We start from the raw sequence: 16,604 nt of genomic DNA on the forward strand, positions 1-16,604 counted from the left end.
TTTTGACTTTTTAGCTTATTTTAAAATTTGAAATTTAAAGTTCAATTTTTTAGTGTAATAACTATTTTAATATATACAATAGTATGTACCATATTTTACAAGATTTGAATTGTTTTTAAAACAATATTCAGTTATGCTTGTACCATGTTTTACAATTCAATTTTTTAGTGTTATATATTATATACCTAGTTTTACGTCCACCTGGTTAGAGTGCAACCCAAATCTTCCCAAATTCCGAGGTGAACTAAAATCTATGAGAAATCGCTATCGTTCCGACTTCCCGCACAACGGAACTAACTACTAACTAACTCCTTAACCTTAGCCTTTGACTGACTATACCTAATATAACTCCAGTTGAGATAAGACAGATTTCGCCCCAAGTTTTGTAGCCAGACATTTGATTAGAGCCTAAAACGCAGCGGAGTGAAAACAGGAGTTTGCCTTTGTTTTTAATATTTATAGAAATAAAAATAAAAATAAAAAATCCGCATGTATTCCGAAGGGCAGAGGCGAGGAAGGATGAGCGATGGAAAACGAAAGAATGGAGGAAAACAGAGCTCGGTGATTGTACAGGTGTCGCCCGGAATCGAGAAAAGGGCATCCATTTTCTACAAATTTCTGCTTACGAGGGCGAGAGAGGAGTGAGGGCGTCGGAAAGAGGGAGACGACGTCAAAAGCGGAAACAAACAGGGCGTCAACATCCAAAACTAGGTAGTATAGTGCGCCATGCGGAGACAGCGCGGACGCAAGCGCCTGTCACCAGTCGCGACGCAGAAGAGGGAGCAGCAGTACAAGCTCTGCGGCTTCCTCCATGCGAGTCTTGCAGTTAACGTTTCATGTCGCGATTTTACGGGCTCCGAATGCTTCTTCGACGGGGAGGGCGCTGATCTTTGCCTTCGCACAGAGGCCGGGGTGACGCTTCTTCTAACTGCATCTTCGGATGACGCGATCCGTCAGGAAGGCGAAAGCCCTAAGCCTGGAGGCGTCACGGAGACTGTGGTGTGTGTTGATGGTAATGGTAAGAAGAATAAATGTTCAGGGATGAAGAGGAGGAGATCGGGGTTGGTGAAGGGGAGCAGGAGCATATTGCATGAGCTGCAGGCACTGGTGAGCAAGAGGCTCGTACAGGTCAAGGGTTTGGTGGTCGGGGTTTCGAATCCCAGGGACGGGGAATTCAGGGCAGTCGTGCTTTTCGATGTTTATCTGCCGCTCGCATTGTGGTCGGATCCTCAGTTCTGGAGGCCCGGGTCCACACCTGCCGCCGTACTCAGCCATTTGAGGTAGCCATCTTCAATTGTGCTGCCTTTTTGCGGAATGCCCTAACTTTTGTCCTCTTTTTTTGGTTCACTACTATGGACTTGGTCATTTAAACAGAGAACCACCTTGTTTCACACCTGTGCCCTAGATTATTTCACATTTCTTTTGAAGTAACAACCACATTGCTTCCCCAATTTTTATTTGCGAAAAATATAAATTGCTCGCATGTTAGTTTTTTCATTGCCGCTTGTAATGGCAACCATAGTAGCCACGGTTGCTTGCAAAATTGAGATGATGGAGGACCGAGGTTATAAAAAAGTAAAATATGTAGAAAGAAACAAATTTGCTAGGTTATAAAAAAGTAAAATATGTAGAAAGAAACAAATTTGCTAATTTATAAATTAAATATCTCGTTGTCTTTGTTCTATCGATAATTTATCTCATTTATATTTTTGGTTTAGCGCAATAAAGCTTTAAATTTGGAAGTCAACTCAGGCCGTAGAGAAGTTAGTCCAACATTGACTTACTCCATTCGGGAAAAAGAAACAAAAGTTTTATTTCTACGTCATAAAAGTGAAAAATGAGGATGGTATTTAAATTCATTAAAGAAACATTTTACTCTATACCGATATAAAAATGTTTGATTATCACCCATTAACATAATATCTAACTACTTAGAGAGTGCCCACCCAAAGAGTCTTCTTTGGGATTCGTTAAGTTTGATGCAATGATAACCTTTTTAATCCAAAAAATCAAGGCTGATTTTGAGTGAGTAAGAGTGTATAGCACAGACATATAAGTCTATATTGCCTGGTACTGCATTTGAGGCCTCTCATTCATACCAGTATAGTTCGTGTAGTCTCTACATCTTTCGGGTTCTTTAATCATCGTCTATTTGACCATCATATAAAAAACATAATTAAATACAGCACTGGTCCAGGGAGGACGGTCATTGTATGTAATATCCCCACCTTGAAAGTAAAATAAGATTTAGCCCAAGAAATCTTATATACAAAGACATATGAAGAAGAGTTAAAATAAAATAGAAGAATTTAGACATAAGTAAAATAATAATGGGAAATCATAATTAAGAAGACACATGCAAATAGTTGTGATTCATGAGGGAAAAAGGTATTTAAAGAAGACCAAGCAAAGGAAAAGGATATCATTGTTTGAATAATTTTGAATCAATATTCTAACAGCCTAAGGACCAAACCTCCCTAGGACTGAAATTGAGAAATGAGAATCCTTAATTTCTCTCGTCAAGTTGGTGGACAAAAACCCCTAACTTGGCAGAAATTAGAAACATTTCAAAGACTTTGTACAAAGGGAGACAGCTGCAAATTTGAAAGAAGAATTACAGCAGAGACTAAAGGATAAGTTTATATTTTCAGAGCTACATTATAAGCTTTAAATCCAAATTATATAATCAAAGTTATAATTTGTAGGATAAATTTATATCTATAATTAACTATGCAATTATTATTGTGAGTAAGGGTTATTTATTTTAGGGAAAATAAGAAATTTTAAAACAGGACATTACATATTAAGAGCAGAAAAAATATGAAAATTTTAAAATAAAATAAAAAGCATAATAAAATACTTTAAAAAAAAAGCACAATTAATTTAACCTTAGCTGATTTTGATGCTCTTGATGAGTACTATGATGATTTGTTCATTAAATTCTTGAGCTTAATTGTGCGTATTTTTTTATATTTTTAGGATAAGATGACCTATGTGATATATCATTACATTTCTTTTCATATTTGTTATTTTTATTATCATGAATTCTGCTCTTGCCAGAATTTGCTTTGGATGGAGATATGGTAAGTAGCTTCGATGAGAAAAATAGAAACTAAGACTAACAGTAACAATAGGCCAATAGAATAAGGCTTGCAGCTAATTAATTCAAGACAAATCTCACTGGAAGCACATTTTATTAAAGAAAATAATTAATTATTTTATCAGCATCTATCCTGTCATTGCACTCAGTATGTCTATTAGTTGCCTTGGTCTTTATGTGAAGCCACCATTACACGCATATTCCTCAGAGACATGCTTGAAATTGCCTAATTATCTTTAGTTTGCATTATCTATACACCAGTTTTTCTATTCTCATTCATACAATCTAGCTATCCATTTTTCTTACAACATTCCACAAATTTTTTTAGATAATCTGTACAACTTCTCAAATTTCCTGTGCAATACTCATCCTATCAACAGAGTATTACTCATCCTATCAACAGAGTATCTTTCTAGGATCTATCCCATGCGACATTTTTTCACTCTTATTTTGTGACATCAAACCTCCTTTGCACCAAAAGTCGGTACAGGAGTCTCTGCATGTTCCTTAGGTAAGTTGCATTTGATTGTCACACAACTTCAGTGCACTAAATGCACTTTTTGAGTAACAACACTGTTTGACCATCCCCTTGGCTGCAGTCTATTATGCAATTTTTGGGTGTAATGGGGCAATTCCTTGAATTTTCAACACTAATTAGCCTGGATGGCTTCCAAAAAATATTCTACACCTTATTGAAGCAAAAGAAATCAACCACTTATATCCATACAACATGGCTGGACAGGCCTTTTTCATTACCAAAGATGTGGGACTTGGTAGTGAAAGTATGTCTTGAGCCAACACTCATTGAAATGCCCAGTAAGTGTGTCCTATTTTTTAAAAATAACTTCATGGTGCCAGTCAGGGAGAATTTGGTCCAGCACAAAATTTTTGGTCCATCAAACTTGAAGCTTTCCACGTTCTTTTTTATATGTGGAATGATACATTAACACTTGATTGCACAATGTGAAGGTCTTCTTCTTTATATGGATGTCATGCCAGGGCTTCTAATATTCCTTCTGTACACCTTGGTTCAAAGGGCTTCTCATTCAAGTGCATGAGCTCATACATCAGTGGGTACAGGGAATTATTATCACCCAATTGTGAAGTAATTGCAATGTGTAAGTTCAGAATCCAAAAACTTGTCTGGAATCTTTGAGTCCTTGATCATAAATATGCTGAAATGGGTTTTGTTTAGTTAGGTGCTTATAAGTGGTCCTATATACCGAAAGAATGGTTGGAGTTTGCTCATCCTAATCTGAGTTCCTAACATCACAAACCTTGATCAAAGCACTCTCCAAAATCTTCTTAAAGGACTTAGTGGTTCCGTTTGAATGAGGATGATAAAGCAAGCAATTGTGATGTGACAATGTTAAATTCTGTAGCAAAATGAACCGTTGTTTCAGCAATGCAATCCTTCATTGGTTTGATCTCAACCCTTAATGTGAGATAGTCAGTTGTAGCAATTATATAGTGTGCTACAATCTGGTGTATGCGTGGGTTTATCTGCTCAAGAAAAATAAGCTCTGATGTATGCATAGGTTTATAGTGTTTGTAGTGTCCTTTGCCAACGCCCTTATGGCACTCACAAAGTATTCCCTTGTGCTTATGCTGAGGCTCTCATCATGTAAGATCTTGGCTAGGTTCATTTAAGAGATGCGGTGAGCTGAAACAGGATTACATGAACCACTAAGTGGCTTTCTGTGACTAGTAATGTAATGTGTTATTTCAAGCCTTGATATCGAAATCGTAATCTCCTTAATTTCTATTGAATGGCTTCAATATGGAATGACTTTGTGCCTGACAAATCATTCTTAAAGGGCATATCAAAAACCTTGCCTCTATTGATGTATGACGACTGATCTAGAATCATATTATTTCTCCTTCATTTCACCACTGTAGTGAAATCAAATACTTGAATCAAGGTTAGCCACCTACAAACATGACCTTGAAGAACATGCTTGTGGACTAACTATTTGAGTAATTGATATTAGGTAAAAATTGTGAATGACATAGCTAACATGTATTGCCTGATATCCTGTAAGCATATGCTATTCCCAAGGCCTTGCACTCTGTCGTTGGGCAGTTTTTTGGCCTGAATTAGTTGGTAGATGGAAAAATAAATAGGTTTGTTGATGTTACTTTCTCTGGGTTGGCAAGTAAGGTGCCATTTGCAATAGCTAATTGATAACAACATCTTTGTCATCTCCACGTTTATATCTTCCTTATAAATAACATGTCCTAAGAAAACCCCATAAGGCATCATGAAGATACACTAAATTTATCTCAATTTGCAACTGTCTGGACATAGTCCTTCAACATGCCACATGGTTCAATCATCTAGGTAGAATTGTAGAAGGTCATGGATTTGAAAATGGTTTCAAGACTAGGGCTTCTGAAAAACCATTGGTACAGGTACAAACTTGTGCCCAATACCCTAGGGCCTAGATAATTTACTTAGTAAACAGAGTTCATGAATTTAATGTCTTAGCCAACAAATCTGCCTTCTTTTTTATGTAATTATTTTTGACATGGTATCAAAGCTTGTTATTTGGGATCTTGTCATGGCCCCGACCTGATCTAGCAAGATCGGATACGAGACTTCACAATTTCCTTTTATCGTTAACCATGGCTTTATGCTCACACATCGACAGAAAACTGTATATCGTTATGCATAATAAGTGGTGCTTGCTACTATATATCGCCCACACTTTCTTTATCGCAGTGATCCCATCTAAAACATAACAAAACATAATTAATAGAAATGGTTCAAGGGATTAAAAACGAGGCATCTCAAAAGGATTAGTTATGAGAGGGCATGGTCAGCGTAAAGGGGCGCCTCCTTGCAAATCATTACACTCACGGGAAAGGGTCGTAACTCTCCAGCATCCAACAGAAGATATAAAGGATCAGCCCAGCAAACCAAGCAATTGCCACCGATCATCAGAAGAAGACAAAGTGGAAGGGATCAGACGTATAATAAACTGAATGCACAAACAGTTTGATCATACTAGGGGTTTGGTACGAGTTTCCCTATACTTGGCATAATAAATATTATTCACTGCTGCTAACCAAAAATTAATATTTTTGTAATATGATGTTCATGATTGTGCAATAGCATTTATACCATTGTGGTATGAAGGCAAAGATTGTCTATAGCATCTATACCATTGTGGTATGTAAACGCGTATATGTTTATATCTGACTGTACGCAGAATTCATTAATTAATATACCTATATGCTTAAAAGATTGATTGAGAGTGAATACATAATTAAATCTATACACTTGATAATATAATATACCTACAATATTCGATACTATTGGGGAATTAGAGGAAGTGCAAGGAGGGGAGAACGGTGAAAGACTCCTCACTTAGGTATGGTGCCTCGTAAAGATGGTTAAGGACCACAAGGTCAGGTCATGATGATGGTTGAGGACCATTGGCTAAGGACCACATGAGGTCAAGGAGGATAAGGTTGTAACCTTTGGCGTAGGGTTAAGGGTCAAAGACACCCTATTGCAGCTCCCCTACTATTTTCATAGTGATCAATTGTTGGAGGAATTCTCAATCATAAGAGGAGAGAAGAATAACATGATGGAGGGGAATGGTGTACAAGCTTCGTTAGGTATGCCACCTCATGAGTGTGGTTAAGGACCACATGAGGCCAAGAGGGATAGGGTTTCCACTCTTGGGCCTAGGGCCAGAGAAATTTAGGGCACCTCATCATGAACATCCTATCTCTATCCTTGTAATGGTTGAGCCTATGAGATCATTTGGATTTATATGCTATAAGCGTGTTTGTCCTATAACCTCAGAGTTGGTTATGTTATATGTATTATGTCTACATTATTACCTAACTTGGTAGCAGGTTTCCTAGACAGACTTATCTCATTCTTTTATTAGGTAAGAATTATCTCTCTAACTGAGTTATGTTCCTTGTTTCATTTGGATTTTGTGAAATTAGGGCAAATTACAAGGTATTCCAGAAAAGGGACATTACAGATCTTTAGAAGCATGGCAGCAAAAATCTGCTGAATTTGTTGCAAATACTTTGCACTTGCATTGGTCAGTGATCTGATCTAAACTAAATTGAAAATGTTCTTGCAAATTGAGCACAATTCCCAAGGTAGGAGAAATTGGAAAATGAATTTTTCAAAAAGTGGGATAGATGGCATCAGCTTTATAAATTTGGCGTTATTCATTTTGCATCTAATTTTTTATAGTACAACTTTTGGATTTTGAGAGAAGATTGAGAGTTTGACAAATTAGCGTTACTTGAGATTGGATTTGATTTACATTGGATCAAATCCGATCAACTAGGGCACATTTTTCTTCAGCAGCACAACAAATATCTGTAATGTCCCCAAATTGGGATTAACCTATTTGTGCCCAAAATTAACAATTCCAAGCATTATAACTAGCTAACTATCCTATAACTAATCATACTTTGGTTTGGTAGGAAAACTGGAAAGGCACTGGTAAATTGCCCAACCCAACTAAGCCCGAGATCACATAACTTCCAATCATGGCAGCTCGCTTCTTACCCCACAAGCGGCAGGAACACCCAACTATGACCAGTTCCATCCCTAAGGATAATCTATTTGCCTCTCGGCTCACAAGCGGCAGTAATGTCCAACTATGACTAGTTCCATCCCTTGGGGTGGTCTACTTAGTTTGGGGGAGCCGATAAACCATATTTCCCTATTTTATTCCCTCCAACTTATACTTGATTGATTATATATATAGATATATATTTTCTTGCCACTTTATTCTCCTCACTAAGATGGGGGTTCCTTTATCCCATAGTCAACCATGGTAAAGGATTGGGGAAGACTACAATAGGGTGTCTAGAACATCTTTCTCTTCTAAGCCCAAGGAGTGGAGCACTCCTTGCACCCGCTTGGCCTCATGGGACTATTAGTCATCACCATGAGCTGGTGTGCTTAGAAGAGGACCTCATAACTGTTTCCACTCCTTGTATTCCCTCACTAACCTTCTCATGATTGGTTGCACCAAATTTAGAAATTCTTCATTATTGCCTATATCCAGTATGTGAGGACTTATGCATACTATTTTATCCATATCACATATATACACTAGATGCAATGGATGCCTAGTCATTACTGCAGATTATCTCATGGTAAGTTCATAGTCATGTCACCTGGACTGCATAATATTTAACACTAAGCATAATCATAATACTTATGCATACACCCTTAAAAGAGTGATTACATATTACATATATTGCTAGGTATCTATTTTTGGTTTATTATTAAGTGAAGAGTTACCCATTAAATACCAATATGCTGCTTACCAAAGGTATTAAATTGTTGGACTGTTGTTGGGGACTGCCAGTGGCCTGAAGCAATATATGTATTCTGAATCAGAGATCGATGTTCTTTATGCTGATCTCCTTCGATGTTCTGTCTTTGTCCGACCTTCCTCTTACTGATTTGATCATCCTTGTTAAGTGCAGGTTGTATATATAGATACATAGGGATTTCTGATTCTTATTCCATCTTGCCGTTTCTGCTTTTTGGCTGATTTGCTCTGCTTCTGCCATAGATGGGATCCTTCTCCCTTGATCCACACAACTTGTATATATAGCTTCCGAACACCCCTTCCCCTAAATGAGTTGACCTTTTCAAGAGGGTTGGCCTTGTTTAAGAATATTTAATTTAATTTAATTTTTTTCTTTCCAAGGGTGGTGCTCCACATAGGCAGGTCGGCTCCCTTTTAAAAAATGTTAAAAATAAAACATTTTTAATTTTAGTCGGCCCCTACCCTAGTTGGCCCTATTTATTTGCCACCTCCAGGCGTAATTGTTATTTAAGGCTGCAATTTGCGTTTGAAAAGCCCTAACCTTAGGCATGACATGACAATATCCCTCATTTTCATTTAGAGAAGGCCCTAAAGCCTTTTTTGAGGCTAGAGTTGATCTTGGTTGGATCAACGTCTTTTTGAATCTAGAGTTGATTTTTAGGATGGGGCTAAGCCATCACAACCATGACTTGAGTAGCTTGTTCCAGATTCATCTACACCCTATTTTACATCACAAAGAACATAGGGGGTGGCAACATATATGCCTTCCTTGTATCTTGTACTACATGTGGAGCACAACCATCTTTAGAGAGTATGGAGTGGAAGAAGAATATTAATGAGCAAGCCAAAAATAGTATTGCTATTTTTTGGTTTTGTTCTAGCCTGCTATTCAGTGTTTTTTGGTCTTTATATTGGCAAACACTGGTGGATGTAGTTACAGTTGCAAGTCTTGGGGTTCAAAGCCCCTTCATATGTGGTCGAGGAATGAAATGTTGAGGGATGTAGTTCAAGTTATGATGTCCTTGTGAGTGGAAGAATGTTAATGAGCAAGCCAAAACTACTATTGCTATTTTTTGGTATCATTCTAGCCCGAATTCCATGCTGTTTGGTCTTTATATTGGCCGCAAAGAGATTACATCCACCTTTGTTTGCCATTGCAAAGACTAAAAAATGGAATGATGGGCTAGAATAATACCAATGAATTTAATATTAAGGATGTGGAACTGCTACATTAATTCTCTAAATTGGAGGTTTCTAAGGTTGATATTATTGCCTCCTTGGGCAAGGGAGGTGCATGGAGGAGTTAACCAGTGAGCTTAATATTAAGGATATGGGGCTGCTACATTAATTCTTGGAATTGGAGGTTTTGCAAGTTGATGGAATTACCTTCTTTGGGAAAGGGAGGTAAATATTGGAGATCTTTAAGCTATTTTAAATGCTGGGATGCATACAATCTCAACCACATTGGTACCAATTTTTCAATTATAGGTGAACCTAATTGATACTGGGACTGACATATGCTATGCAGTATATACCTTGAGCTAGTTCATGTTAGAGTTGTGGCCCTCATATTGGAAGGCTGCAAGGCATGTGCTTTGATGCTCGAAGAGTGCTCTTCATCATGGTATTAGAGACATAATATGGGGAGATTTATCTTCATAGTTTCATTGATTTGACTAAGCAGTATACGTATTAGAGTGCATTGCAGTTTCTTCGGTTAGTTGTGAGGAAATTTGCTTCTGCAAGTTGATGGTGAATTTACTATTTATATTCTAGCACCCAGAAATGCTTTAGTGCTACAGAGATGAGTACTGCTGCTTAGTAGGATTGGTCCAGTTTGCCCTTCACTTCACCCTTGGATGCACCCTGGGTTAACCTTAGGTCAATCCATAGGTAAATGATGTTATTTTATAATGTTCAACTTGCATCTTTCGTCACATAAGCAGGCTGAGTAGAAGAAAGTGGTGATGATGGTTAAGGACATAGAATTAATTATTGGGAAAAGCCAATGGTTAGCCATGGGCACTCAACACACAACAAGTTTCTTGTGCTGGTTAGAACCAGCAAGCCAGTTCATCTTAAAATCCTATCAATGCTGGTTATAATCAAGTCAAATTGCCAAAAACTGGTCAAAGTTGAAAAAACTTTTCACAGCCTTTTTCAATGTGGTAGTGGTTTAGGGTTTAGCATCTTTTAATTTTTTGTGCTTTTCTTGTTTTAAACTTGCATGCCATATTTTTCTGTGCTATTGTTGTGTAGGTATAATGCTACAATCATTAATAGTGTATGCTAAAGCATCTAGACTTGGATACTTCCATATCCCATCTATGTCTTTGGGTCTGAGATTTGGTGGGTTTGTGTTTGATGCTGTGCAATTTTTTCCTTAGAAATATGGCTGAGTTACGAGTACAAACACACAAAATACACACAATTAAAAATATAAAAAAAATCCATAATTTGCAAACAAAAAATATACAGAATTGAAAACATAATTGATAGTAATAAAGGTAATTGATAACTCAATGTTATATCATATGTGGCAAATCAATACAAAATACAATCAATAATCTTCATCTTGCTCTTCATTTAGAGCGTCAAAGTCATCACTTGTTCATTTGACCCATTGGCAACCAAAGTGCCTCTCCCACTAGATACATCCAATGTAGGAGCCTCAACAAGTGACAATGGCAAGGCATGCAACAAATATGCCCTTACATCCCAATTCTTTGACGCCCCTTGTTTTTTGTAGTTGACTTCCTTAAGTGACATGAGCTGCAAGTTGGAATGCAAATATACAAAATCTTCTTCTTTTTTGGTTGTAGCCATCAATTGTGCTAAATTGAGTGAATACATGAATATGTAGTCTAGTTTAACTCGGTCTAAGAAGAACTTGCTACAAAATATATATTAGAATTTATAATTATATTTTATTCAGTTATATATAATTCTTTTATTAACGGTCATTTAGTTTTTTGCTTTTTAGTTTGTTAAGTGAAACTATTGCCTTTTTTATAAGAACACTTAGTTTGCTTTTTAGATTTTAGCTTTTAGCTTTATTTAGCGCTTTAAGTGTTTTAGCTTCATGGTGAAGCTTTAGATTAACGGTTTGTTCTTTTTAGAACACCGTCTTGTAATTCCTTTATATATGCTTGTATATTCGTTATTAATTCATTCAATATCATTCAACTATTGATTCAATTATTTTTCATGGTATTAGAGTACCATTCGTCTTGTCCTCACTCTCTCATCTCATCTCAATTTGGATGGAAAGTCCATCAAATGGATGTCAAGAGTGCCTTCCTCAATGGTGATTTATAGGAAGAAGTCTACATGACACAGCCTCTAGGTTTCAAGGTTGCCGATAAAGAACACGGGGTATGTAGATTAGTCAAAGCATTCCATGGCCTCAAATAGGCTCCTCGTGCATGGTACATAAAAATTGATAGTACTTGATTGATTGATCAAGGCTTTCAGAGGAGTCCTTCCGATCCCAATTTGTATGTCAAACAAATTAGTGCTGATATTCTATTTCTAGTCATCAATGTTGATATCTCATCATTATTGGTAGTGCAATGCATTTTATCAAGTAGGTCAAATAGGATTTGTGCAAGAATTTTGATATGACAGATTTGGGACTTCTCCATTATTGTCTCGGTGTAGATGTTTGGCAGACTGATAGCCACATATTCATTTCTCAGTCAAAGTATGCTAAGAGCCTGCTGGATAAGTTTCGGATGCAAGATTGCAAACCTACATCTGCACCTATGGAGATAGGGCTGAAATTATCAATCAAAACAGATTCACCTGTGGTGGATGAATCTTCATTCAGGCAACTAGTGGGCAGCTTCATCTATCACACCGCCACTAGACCTGACATCTGTTATGCTGTGAGCTATATTTCTCGCTTCATGTCAGCCCCAAAAGTTGAACATTGGGTTGTAGCGAAGCATGTGCTAAGGTATGTGAAAGGCACTCTTGATTTTGGCTGGTTGGTTACAGGCAAAGAAACGAGACTCGGATTCGGCAGGGTCGACTCGGACTCGGACTCAGGACTCGGAGTTAGACTCGGGAAAGTGAAAACCTCAAGCAATTTAGAGATTTTAAAAGATTTAAAACTTGTTTCATACACCTTTATTGAATACACCTTAAAGTCACATTAACATCATCAAACTCGACTCATTTGATTACATACACAAGTATACATCAATCACATAAGCATAAATGCAAATTGTAGCTGAAGGAAATAACAAACATAGATATATAAATATTGTCAAATGTATACAATATTACAAAACTCATGGAATAAAAACTCCATGTCATCATATGATCATCATCAAATGTTCTATACAAATACCAAATAAAAAATCCATGTCATCATATGATCATCATCAAATGTTCTATACAAATACCAAAGGTAAATACAACTACAAGCCTATGGCTCATAGGAGTGTGCACCTTCTGGCCCCGACCCCCCGCGAAGGCATCTAAGGTAGGCCCTGGATGATTCGGCAGCCATAGCCGCTCCCCGTGACACCATGCCATGTTCACCAACATCAGGAACATCTGTGTCACTATCAGTATCTGCCTTTGAATCTCCTGTCTCTGCTCGTGCTCTCCGCTCCTCCTCTGCCTTGGCTACAACCTCAACCTCTATATCTACTTGGTCGATCCAATCAATGTCATCATCACTAAAGACAGTCGCAGGATCTGTCTCAGTGGCCCACTTTGCATCAGGATCAACCTCATCTAGAATGATAGGAGAGATGTCAGCTAATGCATTCTTTCTCATTCTCAGGCGGAGGTTGTAGTGAACAAAGACGAGATCATTCATCCTCTCCACGGATAATCTATTGCACCTCTTGGAGTGTATGTGCTCAAACATACTCCAATTGCGCTCACAACTAGATGCGCTGCATGGTTGGCTCAAGATGCGAATGGCCAACTTCTGAATATTTGGTGTCATTGGGCCAAAAAGGCTCCACCAATTATCTGAGTTTGAAATGAGATAAATAAATAAAATCAGTCTCACTCATAAACTCATTTAACAATATACAATAAAACTAAAATTAAGCCTTCAATTTATTTTTACCTGGCATTATAGTTGTCCTACTTTCTTTGGTGATAGGACGAGAGAAGGTCTCCCCTTGTGCATTTGAGAGCAACTGTAGCTCTCCAATAAGCTTTGTGTGAGTAGTACCAATAGGTGCCATCTTCTCCATGCTTGAGTATAGCCCATTAAGGACCTCCACATCAGCCTTGAAAGTAGGGATAAAATGGAATGCCAGATTCAGATAATAGGCTGCTGCATGGATGGGCCTATGAAGTTGATGATGCCATCTCCTATCAATGATCTCCCAAATGGGACCATACTTGCTCTCATCTCCTTCATAAACGGATTTGATGCCCTCCTTCGCCCTATCCATGCCCTCATATATGTAACCCATTGCGGGCTTTTCTCCATCTGCAACTCGCAACAAAACCACCAGGGGCTTAACAAACTGTAAAATTGAAAATATTGTGTAATTTAGAAAAATGAGCAAATAAGAGAATATGATGAATAAGTTATAAAATAACTAGTTAAATTGTAGAATTTATAAAAAATTTACCTTCACTATCTCATCACAAGGGATCCAAAAGTCTCGCTCATAAAAAATTAGTGTTCCACGGGGACGCGTCCCCCCCCTTTTTGGGCGCGTCCCCCCATCAGAAACATCTCGGGGACGGGGGGACGGGGATGTGACGTCCCCCGTCGTCTCCTAGGGAGACGTGGAGACGTCTCCTTGGGAGACGTTTGGGCGTCTCCCCATCCTTCAAGAGACGTGCAGGCGTCTCTCCAAGGACGGGGAGACACCTAGACGTCTCCTGTCGCCCCCACTTATATGCAATGTTTAAAATTAATTTTTTTAAAAAAAGTGAGTTTTTAAGTTTTTTGAGGGTTAAGGGGTAACTCTAATTGGACGTGGGCCAATAGAAAAATGACACCCGACGCCTTTAGAAAAATGGAACGCGCAAGGGGCGTTGCCCCTTCACCCCAACTTGGGGGCGCTGCCCCCAAACCCCCGTTGAAAAATATAGGGGGAAACTCTAATTGGACGTGGGCCAATAGAAAAATGACACCCTACGCCTTTAGAAAAATGGAACGCGCAAGGGGCGCTGCCCCTTGACCCCAACTTGGTGGCGCTGCCCCCAAACCCCCGTTGAAAAATATAGGGGGAAACTGTGCCGATAGAAGTAGGGAAAATCTAACCTCCGAGTTTGATTAGGCTCCATATAACAACACAACTTAGAAGTCTTGGTATTTAGATTTAGTATTTCAAATTTCCTATAGTCTCATTTGAAATGTAATTCTTACACTGTAATACTGTCATACATCTTTTCAAAACTAGTTTTTCAAGTACTATATGTATATGTACAAGTATATGAGCACCACCACCCAGGCACCCCCTCGCCGTCGTGCCCCCGCCGTCCCCAAGTTTAGGCCCTTGGTCCCCCCGTCCCGGAAACGCGTCCCCCCCGTCCCCCCGTCCCCAACGCTCGTGGAACACTGTCAAAAATGCAGTTTGCCATATCTTTCCCTGCAGGGGTGGCAGCATAGGATGAGGAAGACCACTCCTCACCAACAATCGTACGTCTTAAGGCCGACTTACTGCGAAACATGGACTGCAATGTGATGAAGTTTGTGGCAAATCTTGTGATTCCTGGACGAGCTAACTCCTTCTGCTCTGTGTATTGTCTCATAAGAGCCAACACCCATGAATGATTATATACAAATTTGCACACATTTCTCGCCCTTTCTACACATCTCTTGACCCATGGGAGTTTTCCAATATCCTCCAACATGAGGTCAATGCAATGGGTGGCACATGGAGTCCAAACTATAGATGGGTGCCTCTCCATCAACAGTCTACCTGCAACAACATAATTTGTTGCATTGTAATTAATGATGTTAAAAATAGTAATTAATTTGCAAACAAAATTAGTTTGTAATCAAAAGTTTACCTGCAACAACATAATTTGCTGCATTGTTGGTCACCACTTGTACCACATTCTCCTCATCCACCTCATCAATCACCTCCTCTATCTGCTCACATAGGTAGGTGGCATTCTTGCAATGGGCGGAGGCATCAATGGACTTGATGAAAACGGTGCCCCCTGAAATAAAAAAATAAAGCAAGATCAATGATCATTCAATAAATCATTAAATGAAAAATAAAAAATTAATGACTAAATGAAACTAAAATTAATCAATCACCTGCGGTGCGGAAGAAACAAGAAAATGAAGGAGAGTTCTATTTCTTCTATCCGTCCAACCATCAGTCATGATGGTGCAACCTTTAGTGCTCCATATTTGGTGTTGTTCACCTAATTCCTTCTTCACATCATTCACCAATTGAGTCAAAATGGGTCCCCTCAAATCAGACTCAGAAGGGGCTTTGAACCCCGCTCCGCATATGGTAAGGGCATCAACCATTTCTTGCCAATAAGGAAACCTGTCACAAATAAATTAAATGAGATAAGTTAAGTATGTACGAGAAAAAATAAAACGAAGAATCAAAGTATAAAAATTAAAACAATCAAACATAAAACATTCACCTGGCTGTAAAAAATGGAACATTGCATGTAATGTCCCCCTTTGGGATTTTAAAAATGGAACATTGTCTGTAATGTCCCCTTTTGGGATTTCCCTAAATCTTGCCTTAGATTACTATTCTCAATTGATAAGGGAGGGTTAGAGAGAGGGTTCCTTTATCTTCTTAAAGGGAAAACAGTTTGCCGGTCCTTTATTGTTTTCTGTTCTGCTAAAATATTCTCCCTTGTGATGCTTTTTTCATTTAGATCAGAGTGTAGATCAAACTTCTGTATACATCTGCATATTAATCTACCTGTATGTGTTTTCTATCTGCATATTAATCTATTTGTATGTGTTTTCTATCTGCATAAGGAATTCACTGGTAATCATACCCAGATGCTGTTATAAGCAATCAGTCAATTTCAGTGTGGCTTTCTGAAGGTATCTTTAAGTTTGATCCGCCTGTGATGTTGATGTAATTCTGAGTGCAGTGTATTTCTTTCCAACTGATTCATGTATTATGGATTAAGTATGAATGTCATACATATTGCAGTCTATATTAATATTACTACTGAATTCCCCCAACCAAGAACAAAGATGTTACTGCCCGTAA

The 16,604-nt window shown here is 38.2% G+C and overlaps 1 protein-coding gene across 1 annotated transcript in view; it reads left to right on the forward strand.

Annotated features, from left to right (window-relative positions):
• The first annotated feature begins 393 nt into the window (after positions 1 to 393).
• Positions 394 to 16,604, forward strand: part of LOC131039421 (F-box protein At3g54460) — a 65,192-nt gene continuing 48,981 nt past the window's right edge. The window contains exon 1 of the mRNA XM_057972180.2: positions 394 to 1,280. Coding sequence (XP_057828163.2) covers positions 727 to 1,280 — 554 coding nt within the window. The 5' untranslated portion in view covers positions 394 to 726. The remainder of the gene's footprint in view (positions 1,281 to 16,604) is intronic.

Source organism: Cryptomeria japonica, chromosome 10, assembly GCF_030272615.1.
Source record: "Cryptomeria japonica chromosome 10, Sugi_1.0, whole genome shotgun sequence".
NCBI lineage: Eukaryota > Viridiplantae > Streptophyta > Pinopsida > Cupressales > Cupressaceae > Cryptomeria > Cryptomeria japonica.